Raw genomic sequence first — 16817 nt, 5'->3', positions numbered from 1 at the left:
GTAGAGCATGTAATTGAGAAGGCAAATGTTGGCCTTTATTGCAAGAGAGATGAAGTATAAAAGTAGGGAAGTCCTGCTACAAATGTACAGGGCGTTGGTGAGACCACACCTGGAGTACTGCGTAAAGTTTTGGTCTCCTTATTTAAGGAGAGATATACTTGCATTGGAGGCAGTTCAAAGAAGGTTCATGAGGTTGATTCCTGACATGAAGGGGTTGTCTTCTGAAGAAAGGTCGAGCATGTTGGGCCTGTACTCATTGGAGTTTAGAAGAATGAGAGGCGATCTTATTGAAACATATAAAATTCTGAGGGGGCTTGACAGGGTAGATGCAGATAGGACAGTTCCCCTCGTGGGGGAATCTAGAACTCGGAAGCATAGTTTCAGAATAATGGGGTCGCCCATTTAAAATGGAAATGAGGAGGAATTTCTTCTCTGAGGATTATGAATCTTTGGAATTATCTACTCCAGAGAGCTGTTATATTTAAGGTGGGGATAGACCGATTTCTAAATGATAAGGGAGTCAAGGGTTATGGGGAGCTGGCAGGGAAGTGGAGTTGTGTCTAAGATCAGATCAGCCATGATCTTATTAAATGGCGGAGCAGGCTTGAGAGACCAAATGGCCTACTCCAGCTCCTATTTCTTATGTATTCTTCCCTCCCTCATCTCACCCTCCTTACCTCATCCTACCTCCCGCCCCTCTCACCTGCCCCCTTTCCCTCACTCTCTCATTCTCCTACCTCCCTCATCCCCCCCCCCTCCACCCTATTTCCCCTCTTCCTCCCGCGAGGAGTTCACCCTAGAATGAAACATTTATGAATTGGTTGTCAAGAAACTGCAGCATTGACAAAGTAAAGCTCCACTGGGCGGGGAAGCAAGTTGTAATATCAGGTGGATGTGGAAAGATTCGTTGAGGGCACTCAATGATGCTGGAATGTGAGGGGCAGCGGCGGTGCACTGACTGTTGCCGCCCTGAAACTTGCGTTTACGCTGTCAATCCGGAAACCAGCAGCAGCGGGGAGGCGGGCTGCACAGGCGTCACTGCAGGCTGGCGGCCATTTTCTTGGGACAGAGAGCCGGAGCCGGAGGGAGGAGCGGGATCGGGATCCCAACGGCAGCTCGCCGGTCCGCTGCACAGGGTGAACATCGACGCTTTCACTTAGCCTCTCCGCCACCGGGTTTAAAACAAATATATATATATTTTTAAGAGGGGGAGGGGAAAGTATTCCTTTCTAAGTTTGCGTGTCCCGGTCTCTTTCTCTGTGTGTCTCGGTCCTCCAGCAGCGATAGGGGAAAGCGAGCCGGCGGCAGAGCGATGGATGAGAAAGTGTTCACCAAGGAGCTGGACCAATGGATCGAGAAGCTGAACGACTGCAAGCAGCTGATGGAGAGCCAAGTGAAGACGCTGTGCGAGAAGGTGAGGCGGCGGAGATTTGGCTTTGTATGTTAGCGGCTCGATGACTGGTGTGTGTGTGTGTGTCTCCGCCCCCGGGCGGCCTAGTACCACAGCCCAGGCCTCGCTCGGAAATGTCCGCCGTCCGATTGAAGCGAAAGCGGATTTCCCCTCCCCTCTTCCTAAACGAGGATTGTAAAGTCCGCCGAAGAATTGAGAGCATTTCTAATTTTCCGCCGCTTCTAGATCGTGAGCCGACATTTGTTTGATTGCATAAATTAAACCTTTCAAGAGCGCACCTAAAATGGCGCCTTCCGGGGCTGCGCTTGTCGCGGCTGGGAGCGACCGCGCTGAGCAAATGCATTAGTGCCTGAAATAAATCAAATCGATCTCATTCTCTCTCCGCACCCCCACCCAAAACATAACCATTCACCATCTTTAATATCCCACTTTATATTTGCATTTTGTGCATAACATTTTTGGATGGATGTTTAATATTCTTGATTTTAACTTTGTTCTGTGTGATTCTGAAAATTGTAATCTAGGCTTGTAAATTGAACATCAATGTCTGATGCTCACTTACTAGTTAATCTTGATGCTTTTTTTGTATCTGTCTAATCTATTGTGAAAAGTATATGATTACTTGAAATACGTAACAGGAGAGGAGGAAGAACTAATATTGTCCAACCAAGTACTCAGATATTGCATAGAAGATCTTAAATAGATTGCATTGTTGAATAGAGAAAATGGGCCATTTGTCTTATAAATTACAGTAAAACGCTCATCCCTTTGCAAAATATTAATGCCAATATGTTAATACCAGATGTTGTATGTTTGTCCTGGAATATTTAGGTTATTTTGTTCGGGCGAACGTTTTTTTTTGTTAACTCAACTGTTTTCATACTACACTTTTGGTTGTTCACTAAAATGTTATATATGCAAATTCATAACTTGTGTAGGTAATATTTTTGGCACTGAATGCTGTTCATTCACTTCTCAGTAAGTGCATCATAGCCTTTTGAAATTGCATAATTTAACAGTGCTTGGTTTAACAGGAGGGTGTGTGTTTTAGAAACAAGTTGACATCATTGAAGAATGCTTGCACATGCTTTGCATTTTCAGTGCATTGTCATGTTTCCTGAGTAACTAATTGAAAGCATTACCATTAAGGCCAGCTTTTTTGACTTGCCACATTTTAGCAATATGCATCATGCTGTGTTTTTTAAACAGCCCATTAATAGTTCTTTTATAAATAAATTGCAGGTATTTCCTAACATTTCACCTGAAAATAATACCATATACATTTTCTGGCACTAACCCCCATTGAATTCTAAATTCCGAATGTTATAGGCATCCTCAAGAATGGCACTTTTGATCACATTTACGTAACTGGTCGTGTGTACCTGTATTCACAAGATTTTGTTCAAACGGTTAAAAGTATTGTGGCTTTTTGTGTAACTTAAATTGGTTGAATATGCCTTGTAATGTGGTTTTCATTTTGATGTCTTTGAAGTATGATTTTTCTATGTGCACATGTAACTGGCATTGTTATCAAAAGCTAAGAGATTTATGGCCTACATGGTGTTTTTGACAATCTTAAGTGGTTTGACCATTTAGTGTCAGTAATGGTATTTAACCTGGAAGTATTTTTTTCATAGCTTTTTTTGGTTGGGGCACAATTAATATTGTGGCCAAATGGATCAGTGAATAGGTAGAACATTTTGTTGCCAATTACACCAAATGTGAATTTCCTCAGCACATTTAGCAATGGACTGGAAATAGTACATTCAGACAACCTTATGCTCAGGAAGCTTAATATGTGTTGTCATATACTTTCTTTAAAGTTCCTTTTTCCTCCCTGGATCACACATCAATATGCAATAAAAAAGGGTGCTGCCAATACTACTCATTTGGCCTTTCCTCAGCATTTCCACACGGTTGCATGGCAGAGATTTGGAATTTGACAATCATGGGGATCAGAGCTGCACTACAGCACCTATGCATTGTTGGTCTTCTACACCACATTTTTTTTTAAATTGTAAGCCTGCTTTTAATTATTTTGCAGTCCAGATTTAAACAATGGCTGTTCTTGGCTTGATTGGTGACGAGGACCTACAAGTTGTTTTGACTTTCTTCAACTAGGGAAGGGAGAAATCTGTCGGGCTATTTGGATCAGCTTATGCCTTTTGAGCTGTTAAAAGGAAAAACATGTTTTGTCATGAAATATGAATCAAACCATTTTTAAGGCAACTTTTGCATGGACATGTGGGAGTTTAATTCAGGGTATGGGGAAATGGTAAGACCAAAGTTGCTAGCTGAAGGAGGGTTACGGAACACTTTTTGGAAAAGATTCAGACATTGTGTTGAGAGGAACGGAGGATGTGCCTACTGGACATTCACTCTGAAGGAAGTTGATGAATGTAGAGTGGAATCATCGGCGAAAGAGTAGATAGGTTGGATGGATTAGAAGAGATTAGCAATGTGAAAATTTAGCACTTTGAAAGGGACTTGAGGTAATAGGCACTCCAATTTAAATGTTCAGACACTAATTTTTTTTAAGCAAATACAATACTCCGATATTTGGCAAAATAGTAGTATATTGAGTCCATAGAAGTTATGCTTGTGTTTTTATAATGCAGTGTGAAGAAACCTACGGATTTATAGACAGGGCCATAATTAAGGAAGAAAGTATCAAAATGTATTGCATGCTATAGGTAAGGTAAATGCAGATTATCACTTCTAAATAATGTAGAAAATGTAGAATTTAGTGACATAAATGATCATTAAGTGAACAATGAAGTTAATATTATTGATCATGTTTAGGGAAGAACTTTATTTCAAGAGTGCTAAATGTTTAGACAAATCTGCTGGGGAAGGTAGAAAAGCAGAAACATTGCGGTTGTTCAAATTATCTTGGGAGAATTGGGATTGTATTAGAGGGATGAGTTTTGATAGTTGGATTAAGTCACCATTTATAAATTTGGAGATTTAAAGTGGGGAAAGCCTCCAGAAGTCTGAAAGTAATGGATATAAATCCCTGTAGCAGCAAACTGTCAAAACACTTAGCCTGCCATACAAACTGGGTTGTATTTTTTTTTAAATTAAAGCACTAAAATAGTGCTGTCACTTTAAAACTTGATGTTTGAAGATTGGCTGTGTATAGTTTTTGTTGATCATAGATAGACCCTGTATTTGAATATAGTGAAACCTGCTGTTTTCTACATTGGCTTAAGATTTGAATTGAGCTGGTGTTCTCTTTCCCGTAGGTTGAGGAAAAGTGTGAGCTTCTATTTGGCTAGTAGTGCTTTTACTGATGAGAACTAAATCTGAGAACCTGGAGAGATTACATTCGCCTTTAAATGATTTTCATCTGCAAGGATGTGATAATTGTTGGAGCTGGGGCTATTAGTGTAATAGGCCACAAGTTTCCACATGATTTGCTCCTGATTTTTAGGAGCAACTGGTGTAGAACGGAGTATTTTAGAAATCGGAATTCTCGTCATTTAGTTTGCTCCAGTTCTAGTCAGTTAGAACAGTTTCACTTTGGAACAGAATTTTTTTTCAAAAGGGGGCGTGTCCGGCCACTTACGCCTGTTTTCAAAGTTTCGTCAGTGAAAACTTACTCCAAACTACCTTAGAATGGAGTACGTGAAGATTTTTGTACGCTCGAAAAAACCTTATCTACACTTTAGAAAATCAGGCGTAGGTTACAAATCATGTGTAGGGAATGGTGGGGGGGGGGGTGTTTAAAGGGAAGTTTACAAACATTAAACACTTCAGTTTTACAAATAAAGAGCCATCATCAATAATAAATGATAATTAATTTTTTTTGATTGATTTATTGATGTATTTAAGAAATAATTTTTTTTTTTTAAATCAATAAATAAAAAATTTTCTACTTACCGACTGTAGCACCGGGAGCCCTCCAACAGCGTGCTGGGATGCCCCCCTCAGTGTGTCTCTCAATGTCTCCATCTCTCTCTGTCTGTGTGTCTCATTCTCTGTCTGTCAGTGTCTGTGTTTCTGACAGCGAGGGGAGGGAGAGAGGGGGGAGGGGGGAGAAGGAGGAGAAAGGAGATGGGGTGGGGGGGAAGGAGAAGGGGGAGGGAGGCTGAACGGGCCGGGCCCGAGACTTCGGGCAGGGCCCGTCCCCAGCACCAGATTTACAGGTAGGTGGCGTTCGGTCAGGTCGGGGGGGGGGTGGTGGGAGGGAGGTCCGGTCCGGTCCGGGGGGGGGGGGGGGGGTGGTGGGAGTGGGAGAGAGAGAGAGAGAGCGGGTGTCGGGTCCGGGGGGGAGGGGGTGGGGAGAGGAGGAGAGCAGGTGTCTGGTCCGGAGGGGGGGGAAGGGTGTGTCGGGTCCGGGGGAGGGGAGAGACCGGGTGTGTGGTCCGGTCCGGGGGGTTTGGGGTCCGGTCCGGTCCGGGGGCAGGAAGCGGAAGTCGGGTCGGGAGGAAGCAGGAGCTGGCCGTGGGAGGAGCCTTATTCACGCAGCCCCAGTGAGGCCATTCGACTCGGGCTAGGGGCTGCGTGCTTCGGACCCCTCCCACACAGTTTCGGGCGCCTGGATCTACTGCACTTGCGCGCCCACTGTAGCGCGCATATACAGAGGTCCCGGCACTGTTTTCAGCGCAGTGACCTGGCTCCGCCCCCTACAGCTCCTGCTGCGCTGTGCCGAGGGCCGGAAAATCTGGAGGTTTCTTTTAGGCACATTTTGTGGCGCAAAAAACGGGCGTCCAGGTCGGGACTGTGCCGTTCTAGGCGCGGCTCGAAACTTGGGCCCATAGTGTGGTGCATCACATCTGTGGTTTAGGACCAATGTTGAAGGGAATTGTGTTGTAAATAATACGTGGTGTGTTCCTTCATTATTTGTCACTAATATTATTGGTACACAATAGGAACGGGGCTTAAAGTAAATGTTTACTTTAGCTGATAGAAGGCATTAAACTGTGGAGCATTAAGTGGCGTGACTGGAGAGTGAGGAAGAACCAAGGGGTGCAGAATGTTTGTCCCTTTTATAAAGTTTCTGGGGATGATGCTGAGCAGAGGTCAAGCGTGTTCCACCATATTTCTCACCCTGCAAACTTTAAAGCTAGAAATACCGAGCCTAAAAATCTTGGACAAATGGCCAAACTCAGACTATTTTAGTGTTAGTTTATTTGATATTGGAGCAACAGTAGTGTCATGGTTGTGTTTCTGAGCTAGTAATCAACAGGCCTGGAGTAATCTAGAGAACGCAAGTTCAAATCCCATCATAAAAATTTGAGAATCTGAATTACGTTTTTTAAAAGCTGGTATCAATTTATAAAAAGATATCCAATTGTCTTAAAAACCTAGTTTGTTCACTAATGTTCTTTAGGGAAGAAAACCTGCTGTCCTTGCACGGTCGAGCCCATATATGACTTCATTCCTACTCCATGGTTGAGTCTTCACTTTCTTCTGAAGTGGCTTAGTAAGCCACTCAGTTGTATCAAATCGCTGCAGCGGATCAAATAAGTCAGTCTACCAACACCGTCTCAAGGCAACTAGCGACAGACAATAAATGTCAGCAACGCCCACATCCTGAGAATGGACTTAAAACTAAAATTTAAATCCTTTTTTTTTTAAACGTGCTTCCAATGAATTTAATTCATTATTATTTTCACACATACAAATTAAAGGAGTTTTGGCCTGATGTGCTTAATCTCCCCGCCTCCATCACCTCACTGAAGGGAGAAATAATAAATTACTGTACCGTTTAAGCCTTTTTAAGTGTTGTCTTGGCTCCCTTGACAGACAGGGTTATGGGTTCAAACCGCACTCTGACTTGCATACATGATCAAGGCTTATGGTAAGTGATTGCTGCATTGTCAGAGGTACTGCGTTTTGGCTGAGACATTAAACTGATCTCTTGTCTGTCTGTGGAACTGAAGTGTGTAAAATGTCCATTGTATTTTCATCTGCATTAAACTGGACTTCAAAAAGTAATTCATCAGATGCAAATTGCTTTGGGGTCGCCTGAGGTGCTATTTCTCTGGCATCCTCTATTAATGAAGGAATACATGGAATTAAATATTTGAATACGTCACTATCCATGTTCCCTCAACTCCAAATGAAGTGCTGTGGGGTCGGAGTAAACCTTCATCTAACTGCATATGCAAAACATCAGGGCTGCAGTGATTGACTGCTTTGGATGGATGCGAGTGATTGATGGGGACTAAACAAGATGAGTGGCTGTGATAAAATGTCTGATGGATCTATGCTTCTGCCTTTGCTGTGACAGGTTCATGCTAAAGTCATGTATGATCCAAAAAGTCTTCCTAAAATTAGAAGCTTGTATCTTAGACACATTTAACAGTGCACTATGCTACCATTTATTTTTGTTGTTTGCTGGTTTGCGTTTGAAGACCACATATTTGAAGTTTTCTAAAGTTATGATCTAATTTAAATGGATTTTATTTTCCTTTTAATCTGTTGAGACATCAATTAGTTCATTAACTTCAAAGGCATATCTTTGAATCACTGGAGTTAATTTTGGGGTTTTAGTATCATTTTAAAATCTAACCATAAGATTAATATTTAAACTGAAACAAAGCGATATACATGGCTATAAATTAAGCATAAATGGACTGAATTGCTAGATTTTCTCTTGCTTGTCATCTTTCTATCCATTAGTAGACGTTACTTGGGAAGTAGGAATCACAATGTTGCCTTTATTTTAATTGGAGGGATGGCATTGAATGTGGCTTGGCTGATGTAAGCAATCACTTTTTGTTGAACAGCTGTCAGCTACAGTTTGATAGGATCCCCATTCAAACTCTGGGTCAGTGCTAATTTCTGAGCAGTAATATTTTTACACAATATCTATAATTTTCAAGTAAAATAGATACTAATTGAAAACCCTTAAATGCTCCCACTCCTCCTGGGGTTTGCTGTATTAAGCACTTTACTTGTGTGGCAGTCATGTTTGGAAAAGCAGGATTTGATAATGTTGCTGACTGAGCAAAGAAATCTGAGGAACATAGGAGCAGGAGTCGACTATTCAGTCCCATGAGCCTGTTCCACCATTCTATTAGATAATGGCTGAACTGTCCATTTACCTGGCTTTTCTCCATAATCCCTTGATATATTTCACTAATAAAAATCTGTCTGTCTCGGTCTTTAAAATTTCAATTGATTTCGCATACACAGCATTTTGGGGAGAGATTTTGTGACTTCACTCCTAACTGAACTAGCTCTAATTATAAGATTATGTTCCTTTTTTTGGAATATAGAACCCCAGTAGACCTATTTTTTGGAAATCTGAAAGCTCATTTGCAAACTGAGCCTTTAGGCTTTTTATGAATTTGGATTTGCAGTGGTAGCTAGTTACTATCATGGGGCCCAAATTTGGCCAGGAGTTTCCCATTTTTTTGGAGCAACTTGATTTTTCTAGAGTATCTTAAAAATCCCCATTCTGCATATTTAATTTGCGCCAGTGGTCTCAAGCGCGTATGTGCAGAAGTCCCGGCACTGTTTTCAGCACCGGGACCTGACTCCGCCCCTGAATCCAGTTGCCACGCTACGCCATCATTGAGGAAAGGCTGGGGAGTGGCCAAATTCAGCCCGAAGATTTTTGGCGCCCTTGGAGTTCTACAAAAGTGGCGCACATCTGGTGAGTGCACCAGAAATCTGGCCAAATTTGGGCCCATTGTCACAGATGTATAGTGTTCTATACAGATTTGGCCTAATACAGTTCCTCTTTAAACAGACTTGCCCAAATTTCACCATGAGCTGCACTGTTTTTTTTTGGTGCAACTTGATTTTTCTGGTGTATCTTTTTAGTTGCAAATATGGCCATTTAATTTGCGCCAGTGTAAGTGAGTTAGTTAGGTTTTTTGTTAGGTCGTTTTTTTTTTCAAAGGGTGGCATTCCCAGCCACTTACACCATTTATGCCAATTTGGCCAGAAAAAAGTTGTACTAAACTAACTTAGGGCGGCGTATGTGTCCACTTTTGTCCGCACAGAAAGACCTCAGTTACAGTTGGAATCAGCGCAAGTAACTACATTTAAGGCACCAAACAAAGCACAAAAAGTAATAAGCAATTAATTAACAAATAAAATAGAAGGAACCCTGCCCCTAAAGCACCAAAATCAATTAGTAAATAAAAAATAGAAGTCCTACATTAGGGAACGCAGCGGGCCGCCGATGAGGGAGCCCATTCGGCCGGGGCTAGGGACGTGTGCTTCGGCCCCTCCCACACAACCCGCAGCGCACGTTTGTAGAAACGGCCTGCCAGGAGCTACTGCACATGCGCGCAGACTCTAGCGCGCATGTGCAGAGGTCCCGGCACTGTTTTCAGCGCCGGGACCTAGCTCCGCCCCCCCCTCTTTGTTCTACGCCACGCCAGCTCCACAAACGGCCTAAGAATCGGCCATGATCACAAGTATTTTTTTTGGAGCTGCTTCTGATCTAAAATGTCGGCGGGAGGCTCAGAGGTGCGCCGAAAAAACCGGAGGGCCAAATTTGGGCCCTTAATCTCTTGACCTGTCAGTAGCAAACAGTATGACACTAAATACAGGGATTCTCTGCACGTGTACACAGTTTTTGATCAGTGGTTAAATGCTACAAATAAGATTTTGAGTGGAATGGGAAAATCATATTACTTGTGTAACAAACAACATTTGGGATTATTTTGATCTGCCCTTTCTAAATCTGTTCATTGATTAGGTGTAGTGGTTGATCCTGGATTAGTGAAAACCCAACAGCTGCACTTGGTCTGACCTACATGTGACTTCAGTTCACACTCTGTGTTTGACTACTAATACCCTCCATAGTGGCCTAATGAGGCACTTGTCTAGGGTTGGGCAATAAATGTGAGCTTACCAGTGTTGTCTACATTCAGAGATTTTAAAAAAATCGGTTGAGCTTTTGGGCTGCATTGAATAATTGGCTAAAATACCCATTTCACAGGAATCACTACTTGTAACTTTGCCATTTAGCTTCCCAGTTATATAATCATTTTAACTTGGCATAACTGATTCTGATCAACTGCGGGAGAGAAGAAGCAAATGGCAAATTTGGGGGCTAGATAATGCATTGCCATAATTGGTCTTTTGTTGAAATAAAGAATACAAATGCATTTGTGTTGTAACTGATCGGAGTTTTAAAAAAGGAGTTCTCAAAAATAAATGCCAAGAGCTCTGTCTTGATTGAAAATAGTTCAACGGTTGATATAAAGGGTTTTCAAACCTGACTGCCATGATCCCAGGACTGTCCAAGAGTTTTTGTCATAATGGGCCCCTTATTGGCATCCTATGGAGCCCATATGCCACATACATATTTTAAATCATGTTACCATTAATTTGCATATATCTTAACCTGAAAATTTAGTTCTTCTAATTTAGGATTTATCCACCTGTGAGGCAGCAGCCCTTTCTAATCCTGTGGGCCCATGAAATTTTGAACAGGATAAGTAAAAGTACAAATAGAAATAAAACGACTATGGTATGGACACCAATGTTGTAACCATGTCAGAACTCTGAACATTTTGACTGAGTCTAAATTCTGTCCGATTACATGGTTCTTGGAAATTTAGAGGTGAAGAAATTCCTGATCGTTCAGAATCACTCTGAAAATTTCACACTAAATAAACGTACAGTAGTTTGTTTTAATTTTGAACCAACTAATGAAAGTGTATCCCAAAGCTATAAATTCACAATGTTTTTTTAAAAAATTGTAACATACTGAATAATTATATGACCATGACACTTGCCCTTTAAGTCAGCCAAAAAACAATTAGAAAGGCAAATTAGACCATTTTGTTCTGGGCAATTTACATTGAAAGTTCTTTTTGGGACACCTATGCCAAATGAGGTGGGACTAGTCTGCTTGGTTTATCCTTTTATTCAGAAAGGTACTACATTTCATTTTGTGACTCAGCTGAAGACTGGCAAAACTAGTGTAGGTAATTTAGAATAATTGAATAGCATTTTCTAACTTTGTTTTGGAGTGTAGCGTTTCTGGATCAATCTGAGTGCTAGCTGGTGACAGATTCTGCAATATGTTACAGGTGTCACTGGATGTTCTTGAAAATGTGCATTGCTGTTTATTTACAGATGGATTCTGTGCTTCAGTTGATTTTATATCCCCATTGACTGGTTAAGGGCCTGCATTTTTATCCATACTATTGGTGAAGGATCCTTGAACTCCTGTATAACAGTTTGTCCTGTGTGTTACATAAAAATCACAACACGGAAACAGACTGTTTTGGTGTTTGTCTTTAACATGAACAGTAGTCCTAATCCCATGTGCCCACTCAGTTCCCTTCATTTCCATCTTCAGCCACTTATCTAACCTATTCTTAAATGGTGACTATGGGCCCAAGTTTCCACATGATTCGCGCCTGATTTTTAGGAGCAACTGGTGGAGAACGGACTATTTTAGAAATCGCAATTCTCCACATTTTTTTTTCTGCAGTTCTAGTCAGATAGAACAGTTCTAGTTTAGAACAGAATTTTTTCTTCAAAAGGGAGCGTGTCCGGCCACTGACGCCTGATTTGAAAGTTTCCACAGTGAAAATGTACTCCAAACTAAAGTAGAATGGAGCCAGTGAAGATTTTTGTAGAACTGAAAAAACCTGTTCTACACATTAAAAAAATCAGGCGCAGGTTACAAATTAGGCGTCCAGAACGAGGTGGGGGGAGGGGGGGGGCGGAAGGGAACTCATTAAATTCTACAATAAATCCTTATTTATACTTCTACAAATATTATACAAATAAATCCAACCTGAAAAAACATTTATAAGCCAAGAAAAGATTAAATAAACCATCTTCCTACCTGTGTGAAAGTGCTTCAGCCAGGGAGAATTCTGCAGCCGTTCGTGCCGCTGAGCGGGAGGGGGGGGGGGGGGAAGGGGGAAGAGAGCCGTTTGTGTCGCTGAGCGGGAGGGAGAGAGAGAGAGAGAGCGGGGGGGGGGTCAGGTCAGGGAACAGGAGCGCGGGTCGGGTCAGTCGGGGGGGGGGGGGAGCGGGGGTCGGGTCGGGTGAGCGGGGGGTGTCTGGTCGGCGGGGGGGGGGGGCGGGTGTCGGGGGTGGGGGGGGGAGCAGGAGCTGCCCGTGGGAGGAGCCTTATTCACGCAGCCCCAGTGAGGCCATTCAGCCAGGGCTAGGGGCTGCGTGCTTCGGGCCCCTCCCACACAGTTCGGCGCCTAGAGCTACTGCACTTGCGTGCCGACTGTAGCGCACATGTGCAGAGGTCCCGGCACTGTTTTCAGCGCCGGGACCTGGCTCCGCCCCCCCCCCCCCCCCCCACAGCTCGTGCTGACTGCACCGAGGGCCAGAGGACCTGCAAATAGGTGGAGAATACCGAGGATTTTTTAGGCGCGAAAAACGGGCGCCCAGCTCGGAGGGGAGCCTGTTTTTTTTCTTGTGGAAACTTGGGCCCATGGTCTCTCGGTCACTAACTGATCTTGCATCCCTTTCTGTCCTGCTTTCTATCTTAAGTCTTTCACATTTAATCTTGTTTTTCTGTCCCCATCTTCTAGACCCATCAACAACTGGAACAATCTACTTCTCTCTCTTCTATCGGTCTTTTATTATTTTAAGCACCTCTATCAAACCCTCCCCATAATCTCCTGTTTTAACAAAAACAGTTCCTCTTTTTCAAGTCTTCTTTCTATTTCCTCATACCAGGCAACATCCTAGTGAATCTGCGTTATACCCTTTTTATTAGCTCCCCGTTCTTCCTGTAAGGTGGTGACCAAAACTACACACGGTACTCCAACTGTGGTCTTCCGAAAGTTTTATAGAGAGTCACTATTACATCTCTGCTTTTATATTGTAGACCTCTTGTGATGATAAACAGTATTACATTTGCTTATTTATGGCCTTATTCGTTTGAAGTGATGCTTTTAGTTTCTTGTGCACCTGAACCCCTCCTACATAGAAAATAGGTGCAGGAGTAAGCCATTCGGTCCTTCGAACCTGCACCACCATTCAATGAGTTCATGGCTGAACATGAAACTTCAGTACCCCATTCCTGATTTCTCTCCATACTCCTTGATTCCCCCTAGTAGTAAGGACTACATCTAACTCCTTTTTGAATATATTTAGTGAATTGGCCTCAACTTTCTGTGGTAGAGAATTCCACAGGTTCACCACTCTCTGGGTGAAGAAGTTTCTCCTCATCTCGGTCCTAAATGGCGTACCCCTTAGACTGTGACCCCTGGTTCTGGACTTCCCCAACATTGGGAACATTCTTCCTGCATCTAACCTGTCTAAACCCGTCAGAATTTTAAACGTTTCTATGAGATCCTCTCTCATTCTTCTGAACTCCAGTGAATACAAGCCCAGTTGACCCTGTCTTGATTGATATGTCAGTCCCGCCATCCTGGGAATCAGTCTGGTGAACCTTCGCTGCACTCCCTCAATAGCAAGAATGTCCATTCTCAAGTTAGGAGACCAAAACTGTACACAATACTCCAGGTGTGGCCTCACCAAGGCCCTGTACAACTGTAGCAACACCTCCCTGCCCCTGTACTCAAATCCACTCACTATGAAGGCCAACATGCCATTTGCTTTCTTAACCGCCTGCTGTACCTGCATGCCAACCTTCAATGACTGATGTACCATGACACCCGGGTCTTGTTGCACCTCCCCATTTCCTAATCTGTCACCATTCAGATAATAGTCTGTCTCTCTGTTTTTTCCACCAAAGTGGATAACTTCACATTTATCCACATTATACTTCATCTGCCATGCATTTGCCCACTCACCTAATCTATCCAAGTCACTCTGCAGCCTCATAGCATCCTCCTCGCAGCTCACACTGCCACCCAACTTAGTGTCATCCGCAAATTTGGAGATACTACATTTAATCCCCTCGTCTAAATCATTAATGTTCCCTTCAAATCTCTGCTCTTTCACATCGTCCAGACTTTCCCGATTCAAAGTATAATTATTAATTTTATTTTCTTACCAAAATGTAACCACGCTAACTGACATTGTATTCCGGTTGTATTGAGGTATGCTTTCAGAATTGTCAGCAGTATTTATTGCTTGGATATTTAATGAACTTTTGGTCCTCATGTTTTTTTCCTCCTGTGTTTTCAGGGTCCAATGTGTGACTTGCTGTGGTCAGATCCTGCAGGACACCAGTACCTACTTACAACCACTTTGAGAAACCACCCTTAATTCTGACCTTATTTCCTCCCTTCTAACTAGTTTCTCATTTGCTAACCTGCCTTTAATCTTCTACAATAGTTTCCTGTATGGCACCTTGCCAAAGGCTTTCAGAAAGTACAAGTATAACACATTCACTACATTTCTTCCATTCAACATATGTGTTGCTGACATTGTAGCCATTCTGGCATTATTGGCATCGACTTGGCAGCATAGGATTCCTAATTGAATGCCCTAGGAAATTCTGAAAAGTCCTTGGATTTCTATTTTTGTTATTATTTCTGTTGTATATTATTGATTGTTTTCTCAATAATGGTACAGTTTTCCCTTTGATACCCAAAGCTAACTTTTGGAAGTTTAGAAAGGAGGACCTTTTGGAGCGAAAATGCTATCAGGGTTTCCTCACACAGAAAATACCATCATCATCATAGGCCGTCCCTCGAACGAGGATGACTTGCTTCCACAAGAGTTCACAGATGTTTCAATGAAGGACCAGATGTTCCAGTCCTGAACTCCAATTGAGGTGGTGAAAGATGCCTGTACGTGGATTTTTTTAACATGTGGTGATCGTTGCACATCAGACACCACACGGGCTTGACAAAGCTAGGTCTTTATCCAGTGGCAAGGGTTGAACGAGGGCGACTGGAGACCAGCTCTGCTGCACGGACCAAGTGTGCGCACACATTATCGCAGTGGGGGCTGGTTCTCCAATCTCCCATTTACAGGTGCCCCTCCCCTATCCCCCCATTTACTGGTTCCCCTCCCAATCCCCCATTTACTGGTTCCTCTATCCCCCATCAACTGGTGCCCCTCCCCTATCCCCCCATTTACTGCTTGTACTTGATATGGCAGTGTCAACATAACAAAAACAGATTACTTGCTGTATCTGCATACTAACTTGTGCGTACTGCATACGTGTGCACAGAAAATGCAGAAAGCCACTAGTTTACAGGCGGTCTGTTCAAGCCTCAGTCAGGAAATGCCGATCCACTTAGGAATCATTCTAGAATGAATTGGGAGCATTGGTGGCCAGTTTGTACTGGTGGTAGTAGATTTCCTGCGATGTAGTAAAGAGTCTGTGCCTAAAGGGAAGAAGTGTTTCTGCATAATTCTGTGAACAGTGAAGGGCAAGTTTCCCCATGCTGCAATTTGCATCTTTTAGTGGTGGAGATGTAGGAGTTGATTGGAAAATGTGTGCACAGGGTTTGGGGACTTTTTACTCCGAAAGTATCAAATCAGCTGTGCAATAAGTGGCTACAATATTATAAACTATATATTCGCACCATGATTATTTTGTATTAAGCAATTTTAGCCAGCTACTGAAGCCTCAAAATATTTTGAGTTGGCACTCCCTTTCTGCTATATCTCTGACTAAATTTAGCACTCTAAAAATATTCATGCTGGTTAGCAACTCATTGAACTATCAAATATTTGACAGTCATGAGATTTCCAATATCTTTAGGAGCACAGGAATCCTCAAATTAGAAAGGAAAATGGGTGACGAAAGGGGAATCTAGCACTAGAATTTATTTTTTTTAAGTATAAGAGGGAAAATTATATATGTAATCCTGACAATCAGCATCCATATTTGAACTTTATTTTTGAGTGTGCTAGTAGTTGGTTCCTGGGAAGTTTTAATTTTTTTGTCTTGTTCTCCAACTGAGATAGAAAAGTAGCTTGCTTTCCAGGCTTCTGCCATAGCAACTTTGTAACCAACTGTTGCTGTTGGGAAGCTTCATTGTTCCCTTACTATCTATAAGGCAAGTGCCTAACATCCAAGGGAATTTATCATATGAATCAGTGGTGTAGCAGAATAGCACATCAACATGGTGACATAAGTTTTAAAATAAAAATTAACTCCTCACCAGTTGGGAGTAAATTATAATTAAAAGAAAGATTTATAATAGTGCCTTTCACGACCTCCGGACGTCCCAAAATCCTTTACAGCCAATGAAATACTTTTGAAGTGTAGTCACTGTTGTAATACTGGGCCCCGACCTGCGAGAGACCATCAGCGGCAGGTCGGGGCCATAAAAGGAGTGATGAGCGGCAGCCATGGGCAGCGTGGCGGCGTACCACTTCAAGGTGCAGCGCGAGCTGGTGCAGGAGGGCGACGGCAGCGAAGAGGGACGTTATCAAGGTCCAGGTCGGTGATGGGAGCGTGGGCAGATACATCAGGATCGGTGAGATCAGGGCAAAGGAGCGGCGAGAGAATATAGAGGGACCCGGCAGATGCGTGCGTTTGGGGCCAGAAGAGGCGAGGGCCCAAGTGCAGCACGTGCTAGCCCAC

General features: G+C 42.9%; 1 protein-coding gene across 2 annotated transcripts in view; it reads left to right on the top strand.

The window, feature by feature from the left end:
* Window positions 1-1055: 1055 nt before the first annotated feature.
* LOC139262910 (serine/threonine-protein phosphatase 2A catalytic subunit alpha isoform) overlaps window positions 1056-16817 on the top strand; it is a 29602-nt gene continuing 13840 nt past the window's right edge. Inside the window, exon 1 of one of the 2 annotated variants that reach the window (XM_070878193.1) lies at window positions 1056-1414. In XM_070878193.1, the coding sequence (XP_070734294.1) occupies window positions 1313-1414 (102 nt within the window). In that variant the 5' untranslated portion in view covers window positions 1056-1312. Of the gene's footprint in view, window positions 1415-14979; window positions 15067-16817 lie in introns of those variants that run through there. The other variant, XM_070878194.1, reaches the window with a different exon arrangement.

This window comes from Pristiophorus japonicus, chromosome 4 (assembly GCF_044704955.1).
Source record: "Pristiophorus japonicus isolate sPriJap1 chromosome 4, sPriJap1.hap1, whole genome shotgun sequence".
Taxonomy (NCBI): domain Eukaryota; kingdom Metazoa; phylum Chordata; class Chondrichthyes; family Pristiophoridae; genus Pristiophorus; species Pristiophorus japonicus.
The sequence above is the reverse complement of the archived record's forward strand: the minus strand, read 5'-3'. Positions and strand labels throughout refer to the sequence as shown.